The 8669-nt window shown below is 38.5% G+C and overlaps 1 protein-coding gene across 4 annotated transcripts in view; it reads right to left on the reverse strand.

Moving 5' to 3' along the window:
* The window catches only part of pdgfbb (platelet-derived growth factor beta polypeptide b), an 11517-nt gene extending 10352 nt beyond the window's left edge, over window positions 1-1165 (reverse strand). For 3 of the 4 annotated variants that reach the window (XR_013816832.1, XR_013816833.1, XM_079821034.1), the window contains exon 1: window positions 325-1165. Coding sequence is in view for 2 of the 4 variants with exons in the window: in XM_079821034.1 (XP_079677160.1) it covers window positions 325-393 (69 nt within the window). In the remaining 2 variants the exon portion in view is untranslated. The remainder of the gene's footprint in view (window positions 1-324) is intronic. The other variant, XM_079821033.1, reaches the window with a different exon arrangement.
* Between the last annotated feature and the right edge of the window lie 7504 nt (window positions 1166-8669).

Here is an 8669-nt window from a genome sequence, read left to right on the forward strand (position 1 = left end):
GAGTCATATGAAACACTTTTGCCTGTCATTTTGGGGGCTTGACAGATGTGGTCACCATCAACTCTTATGGAGACCAAAAACTAAATTTGTTTGGACAAACATGAGAGTGAGTGACAGATTATTTATTTCGGATGTATATGCCTATCACTCTATAAAACAAGTTATTATCAAAAAATAATTGGTTTAACTATGAAAAAGAAAACATACTACTGTGTAGGCTATTGTTAAAGAATTAGCCTATAAGAATGCATCAAGGACCAGTGATATCCACCAGGCCAGATAGCAATTTGAGATTCACTAGAATGTCCATTGAGTCGCTCTTACCTCCGCACTGCCAAACCGCAGACACGCCGCCGCAAGTACCGCGAGAAGTAGCGGGATCCGCGATCTCATCTTGCTGCCGTGCCGCTGCGGGGCTCCACGGGACAGCGCGCATTTAGAGAGACGCGCACGAGACGCTCAGCACTGGGCTCCGACTCGCTAGCAAATATCGGGTTAATTAAGCAGCAGTTTGAGTCCCTCAGCGGCTTTGCAGGCTCGACATTCCTCTCAGTGCGCAAACATTCAAATTGCCCTCCACGGCAGAATGAGTCTCTTTTCTGAGGAGCAAGTGGCCCATTTGAAGTCCTTTGAAAGGCAGTTTGCGGATTAAAGTGAAGAGTTTTTTTTTCCAGGCGAAGCACCAAAATCCCGGATTCCTCAACTGGCGGTTATTTAATAATTCATTAACATGGTCCAGCCCTTAATACTATCTGAGAAAACGGTCATCTAAAATACCTGTTCAGTCATGGCAATTAAAAAAAAAGTTATTAAATTGATATAAAATGTTTTAGCAGTCAAACAAGACTTTTTCAAATAAAAAAACGTATTTATAATATAAAGTAGTGCGCGTGCGGTCCTTTTGTTTGGTACAAAATTGCCACTATTAACTCCACATCACCGTTGATTAAATATAAAAAGTTATATATAAAAAAGGCTTTCCAATCCAAGATGTTCCATGGGTAATACACGAGGGTCCCTCCGTCTTCGCATTGCCCCTAATGAAAGCGACATTAATGGAAGTTAAATTAAAACTCTTGGTCTTGCAGTTTTCTTATCAATGTCTAGCGCGTGCACGGCCCCGCGCGAGCTGTCTGTGCGGTGTTGATTATGGGACTGTGGCTCTGAGGAGGATTTCAGGGGTCTGTATGTGACTCTTATCTTACCCTCCCCTTAAAGGCAGGGCTGCACACACTGAGAAAGAGAGAGAGAGGATGGGAGGTGGGTGAGGAGCTCAGACGAGGTGCTGGAACACATGGTTAATGTATGCATGAGAACAAATTGAACATTTGATTATGTTTTACATTAATACCACTGAAAATATATTATACAATTTACTCACCCTTGTGTTGTTCCCTTGGCTTGCTTTTTTCTGTGGAACACTTTGTGCGAAATGTTCATGCTGCTCTTTTCTATAAGCATTCAGCCATCCCATGACACAACCACTATAGTCCAAGTGTGATGGCATTCAGTAGACATATTTTATGTCATATATTAAAAATGTAGCTCACAAATTGCGTTTGCATATTTACAGTATATTCAAACATGCACTGCTGTTGTCATCAATATGTCAGATTTCACTTCATACATATATAAAAGTTATTTTATATGTTTGCATGATGATGCAAGAAACTTTCATTTGCATCTTTGGGGAAAAAAACATGCATGGGGGAAAAAATGACATAACATGCATGAATATGTTAATGTTTCATTAGCATAGAATGAATGGGATGGTGGCTGACATATTCTCTCCAGCCGGGGCACTTTTAAATGTTTTGACAGCATTGCCCATGGTGATGGAATCAAAAGGTGCGTCTAAATACCAAAACTCCTCAAAGCTATTTTAAAGCTTATAGCTCTGTTATCCATACATTTATGTAAATCTTCATGCATTAGTTAAATGAATTATTTTTTCCCACTATAAAGAGGTAAAGAACCTTTCACCCTTAAAAATAAAGATTCCAAAAGGGGGGGTTCGCAGCGATGCGATGGTTCCACGAAGAACTTTTTGGAACATACACACTGGACATAAGGTTCTTTATAGTGGAAAAAGGTTCTTTAAATGTTCTGAACACTAAGAAAAAAAATATTTTAAGAACTGTTCACTGAAAGGTTCGTTGGGGAACACACAAAAAAAAACTTTATTTTGAAACCTTTATTTTTCAAGTGTGTATAGAATCTTTTATCCAGTGGAAAGGTTCCATGGATGTTGAAGGTTGTTGATAGAACCTTAGATGCCAATAAAGAACCCTTTTGTACAATGGAAAGGTTTCACGGATGTTAACAGTTCTTTATGAAAATGCCAATAAGGAATTTTTATTATTAAGTGCGTGGTCGAAATATCTTGAGGTGAGGATTTTCCATAACTGAAAGTCCATAAATTGCAGAGATGTAATACCTTTAAAATGCAATACCTTCAAAATAGCACTTTATTCAACAGTGTATTTAAAAACATTTGCGCTTAAAACCAAAAGATGTTAATAAACCACGTTTATGAGCAAAGTCTACTAGAAAAATGTGTGGGCAGCTGCCAATGGCCTGAAACAAAAGAGCTCTGTGGTCAAACAGAACGATGAGCACTGCCACAGAGAACCATCACTGACACGCGTGTGTGTGTGAGCAGATATCCTCTGTCTTATTAGGAAAAGGACAGGTCAAGAGGTCAAGTGTGAACAAGGCTGGCTGGACAACCTCTCGCAATTAATCCAATTCCTCCCGTTCTGTTCTTCTTTTTTCCACAGAATTGTGCAGTGTTCATCTTTTTTATTCTCTATTCATCTCACGCTGTAACTCCCACACTCCCTCTTTCTCCTTCCATTTCTTTGTCTCCAGCTTCCTCTCTCCTTCTCCACCTCCTCCCTGCCCCCCTCTCATCCTTTCATCCTTTTGATATTGCACTATTCCTTGGTTTCTTTCATCTGTAATATGTACCCATTTGTTCAAGTCTGTTCATGATTATGCACTTCTCCTTCTGTCTCTCTGTACATGCCGAGCTTTAAACTCCATCAGAAAGGCTTTTGGAACGCAGTCAAACAACCATATGTTTACTCATTTAGATCATTTTATTTCGCATCATTATTTGGATTTTTAATTGGTGATGCTTGTGCTGTAGAAATTGCTTAAACAGGATATTTAAATGGTTCCTAAGGGGTACAGAGTGGCTTTAAGTGCGTTGCTATGGGGTTGCTATGGGTGTTCTGGGTGGTTTCTTGGTGGTTTCTTTTTAAGAGTCTTAAGTGAAATGATTTTAGGTATAGAGTGCAACCTTGCCCGTCCACTTTTTTAGCGCTGGTTCTGGAAGTGCTTTTTCCATTCATTTCTCTCATAGAGATTTCAAAAAAAGACTTTGTTAAAGCATTATAAGCAATGAACCAAGCCGACCAGCTACGTGGTGAACCATAACATTACAAACTTTGATTTGAAGCAAAAAAAAGTTTTGAAAATCGGACAAAAATACAAAGGTTTTAGTGACGGAAAGAACTACAATCCCATAAAAGCATTGCATAATCTAATTAAAACTTAATTTTATATATATAAAAATATATTTAAGTTTATTGCAAAATATGCATATACTGGTACATTCAAACTTTGACGTATTTTGAGATATATGAAGACCGACTCGATTACATAATTCACAGTGCTTCATGGGAGTGGGCGGAGCTAAATAATTATTTTGGCAGGTTTTGCTTGCTTCGACTCTCTGATTGGTAGAATTTTCTGTACAGCATCATGGGTAATGTAGTTTGTTACCACAAATTCCACTGTTAAACACGATCATTTAAAAAAGAAGTTAATAATGTGGGATAATGGCTTCAATAGAATATAGCCGTCCAAACACAGCCCTGACGTCTGTTAAAACAAGGCAAAATGTGAAAATTGAATAGACATCTAACCAAATAAATGAAACCAAACACCTTGTAATCATTGTTGACTTTGCTTACATGATGGAATATCCTGCAAGTTATTCTGGCAAAAATGACATGTAACCAAATTCAAGGTTATTTTGGCTAGAAGTGGGTTACTCATAGCCAGACTATTATATGAGAGGGTGAAATGACATCTATTGCTTGCTGGGATGAATTAACAATCTCACAGTATGGCTATCTTTAAAGCTTTTTAAGTTATTGTTAAAAATCTATTTCCCTATGGAGAAAATGAGTTTTTACTTCCAGAACCTGACTGGTAGCTACACTCGATTGTACAACTGAAATCTGTAGCTCAATTGGAGCACAAAGACCTATATGCGCCACAGTAAAGGCCCCAACATACTTCAAGCAAAATCAAAGAACGAACTGGTTTTATTTCAAACAAAATCAAGCTAAAACAGAGTTTGTTTCAGGAGTTCGAAACCGCTTGCTAAAGCAAACTTTCTGGAAAAGTTCGCCCTGGCTGTTAAACACCTTCAAACTACCATTGGTTCATGGAGATTACATGATAGGTAGGTGTGGTTCTGAAGCTCCGCCTCCTTTAATGTGGAATTTCAGGGTGTTTTCACACTAGCTGTTTTGGTGCGCACCCGGGGCCTGTACCATGATGGTAGTTTAACAAACTCAGGGTTACAGGATTAGTTTTGAGTTGACAAAACCAAACCAATCTATTCAGGCTTTGTTGGTCCCATGATGCTGATCCTCAACTTTCTCTGTCAACTCAGGCTTTGATCCTGAGTTTAGGAGTTTAGCTGTGACATCAGCAGTGAACAGCCAATCACATGCTGTGGATCAGTGAAACTGAGATTCACTTCTCACGAGAGAAGCAGTGTGATTCACTTCACTCTTCTGCAGAATATACATGATTGAAAAATATTACGAATTTAAACAAATTTACACAGAAGAAAAGAGCTGTCGAGGACAACTTTAAGAAAAATCTTATACGTCAATGCAAGTAAAAGTTATGAAGTTAGTTTAGTTGATATATAGAGAGAATTGAACATTTATGCTCACATGTAATTTTTTATAGATTTAGTTATTGAATTTAAAGCTTATTTGTATGACCTTTATATAGGCTATTTATTTTAATATTAACAAAATGCATATTAATGATTGATTTACTAAAATTATACATGTGTAATTGATTAAGGGTATAATAATTACATAAATTATTTTTAAATAATTCAAAATTATTATTATTATAAATAAGCATTGTTAAAAGCCAGAGGCTTAAGTCTTTAATAGCCATTTGCTATGCAGTGACCTTTAATTTGGAGAAGAAAAAGGGGGAGTGACTTTATTGCATCAGATGTGTGTCACTTTGCTCACAGCTGATTGGTCCAATTTCAGTTTGAGATCTCTTATCCAGAACATAACCTGCCCTGGAGCAGGTTAGCTGTGGAGGGTAAGTTACTATGGAGATGAACACAGCTAAAAGCCAAACCACTTTAATGGTACCTTAAACCCAGGATTGGCACAAACTAAGCTTAAACATATCTGGCTAGCCAGCTAAACCGGCTTCATGGTATAGACCCCCGGGTTCAATTGACATCAGAGTTCGCTACGTTTGGATGATGTGAACGCGGTCTTCCGAACTCGGGTGCGCACCCGCGAACCGTACCAGAGTCCGCTTAAAAAGGGTGGTCTGGGGTACGGTTCATGTGAACTCCGGTACGGTTTCGCTGCTGATGTGAATGCAATCGTACCAAATTGTGGAAGTGAACCGCTATTAATGACGTATGATTTGATATAAATGTGTGTGCGTGTTTGTTTCACTCATTTTCCTGACGAGCGTGACTGATGTACTGGAAGCATAGAGCCGTAGATCTCATTTCTGCTCGTCTTCAGCGTTCTTCAGAGCATTTGCAGTACATTCGCGGCATATAGATGCAAGTGTCATTACGTACTGAAGCTTTGGAAACAAAACCAACGGTTCAAAAACAAAAATATAAGGGGGGGGGGGGGGGGGGGAGCAATCGAACCAAGTGTGAAAGCACCCTTAGTTTCTTCAGTTCAGTCCGTCAAGGCCAGACAGAGTTTTATAGTAGAAACTGAAGTTGTAATTCTAATTTAAATCAACACTGATGTTGTATATTTAATAATGTAAAGCTGCTTGATATAAAGGTGCACTGTGTAAATTTTAGTGGCATCTAGCGGTGAGGTTGTGAATTGCAACCACCAACCGCTCACCCCTCCCTTTTGAAGCACATGGAGAAGCTACGGTGGCTGACACAGGATAAAGATGTCGTCTGAGACAGCAGAGAGCGACTAGCGCTCTGTAGAGCAGTTTGTCCGTTTAGGGCTACTGTAGAAACATGGCAGCACAAAATGGCGATTTCACTGTAAGGGGACCCGCGGTGTGTGTAGATAGAAATGGCTTAAGGTAATAAAAACATAATGTTTCATTGTGTAAGTTCTTTATTCACCACTGAAAACATTATCTATATTATATTACATTTCTGTCAATAGATCATCATAAATACTACACACTGCACCTTTAAATCAACATATTGTATAAAGTGCTGTATAAATATTGACATGACTGGATCTTATGCAAACAAATCAACATCGCTCTGATCAGATGCTTTCTTAACTGTTGTTTTCCCACCGCTGTCTTGCTGTGATGTCATCATACCATCTTAGCTCCGGGACAGGATGCCGTACACGAGTAACAGCAGGGCTCAATGAACCGGATAAAGACCAGAGAGGAACACTATTGTTCAGAACTGCAGAGCCATTACAGCACAAAGCCAGCTGTTGGGACTCATGGGTGTGTTCACTCACAGGCAGAGTGTGGCAGATCAATTATAAACGCCGTTCAGGACTCTATCTAGTCCAGTGAACACGGTGCACAGAAGTCAGATCAGTGTTTCCACACAGCCCCATCACTAAAAATCCAGTAACCCTTCAACCAAACCAGAAATATGCTACTTTTAACCTAAATATTGTACTAGATATTTAACTTTACCACAAATATTATTAAAATAGTTTAGTATTTTATTTGAAATAGTATTTTAATTTAAATAAATAAATATCCTACACAAGATTGAGTGATTGACATTTATAGTACATTATGATAAATACTTTGCTTGTTACATATACGTGCAACATCAGACGTAAATAAATTATACATTCTAGCTAGATTGTGTTCATTACCTGTCTAGCAATGTATGTTTATCCTGAAATATAATCAAATAATGCTTTCTATTATTAAAAACACGGTCATTATCGGTCGTTATGTGAAGTGAGTTTAGTGTGATTTAAGTTTAGTGCTTCAGAACTTCCGTTAAGGGAACATAGTGAGCATCAATGCATCCTGGGCTTTGCGGAGCATTGTGGGACTTTTCAGGGAGTGAACGTTTCAGACCACCGGAAGGATTCTGCGATTGAGACTGCCCTTAAAATGGCCATGTGCCCTGACTACTGAACCAGGGAGCTGATTGAGGCGCGCACCCAATGCTTTGGTAGCATAAGCACTTGCTAAATGAGTACAGCAAAATTAAACTTTTAACTTATTGTATATCTGTTCTCAAACCATGCTCATGCTCCATTTGTCAACATGATGGTAACCCTCTAAAAAAACCAACATAACAGAACCTCTTCAAAACTAGCAAAGCAAAACATTAAACGCTACTAAATCTCCCATTTAACATTATTCTTACACAAAATAAAACATCAACACATTTACTCTCCCTTTTCAAGTGTCATGGCAAAGCATGCTGGGAAATACCAGGGACTGGCTGCAATTTAGCCTTTGGCTAGAAGCTTATATGTGGAGCATCGGTTGCTTGAAATTGCAGCAATGTTTTTTCTGCATTGTCCCTGTCAAATAAACCAATAATAAAATAAAAAAAATAGAAATCCCAGTTTCAGTTAAGTAAAACACAGCTCATAAAACTCAAAACAATGAATCAATTCAGATTACTTAAAATGTGTCAGTTTTGTGAACTCAAAAGAAAAAGAAAGTTCTAAATACTCATAAAAGTTAATTTGATTGAATTCATTTGTTTCATTTGAGTTGGCTCTACTTAAACCAATTTGTTATTTTGACCATTAGGGTTTACCGTGAAGACATAAAGCAGAATTGCACATCACAAGAGAAAGAAAGCTGTGAAATGGGAGAGCAGAGATGGGGAAAAAAAGGCAGAGAGAGAAAGAGATCAAATAATAAGTCATATTCACTGATGATGAAGTAATGAGTTTTGACAAATGGTTACTCCTCTGCACTGGACCTTTCACTGCGGAGCATTTTGAATGGGCCAATTGTCATCATCTCTGCTATGATGAAGAGGCTCTTATTGGGCCTTTTGGATGATATTCATTGATTTGTTCTCATCAAACAACGTTATTGTTGTCCTCTTCCGGCCGAACCGGTGACTTTATTCCGAGTGAGTGTGCATCTCCTCCTAAACCAACTAGCTCTGACAAAAGGGAGTTTTCCGTTGCCTAACCTGAACAGCACTTCCTCAACACATACAATGCTGCAGTGTCACTGGAATCTTTCCACATTACAAAGGAGGTGTTCACCCTGAAGAATACTCACTCCTCACAACCTGTCCAAAATAATAACACATTAGTTGTTCTGCTACTTAACAGAAAATGTGCATCCCTCAATACATTTGTGGTTCAGAACAGAAGACTTGACTCGCAACTGATTCCAATAGTTAACATGTTGCTAAGCTAATGATGCGACAGCTATCTGAG

The sequence above is a fragment of the Gobio gobio genome (genome assembly GCF_949357685.1).
Source record: "Gobio gobio genome assembly, chromosome: 1".
Lineage (NCBI taxonomy): Eukaryota > Metazoa > Chordata > Actinopteri > Cypriniformes > Gobionidae > Gobio > Gobio gobio.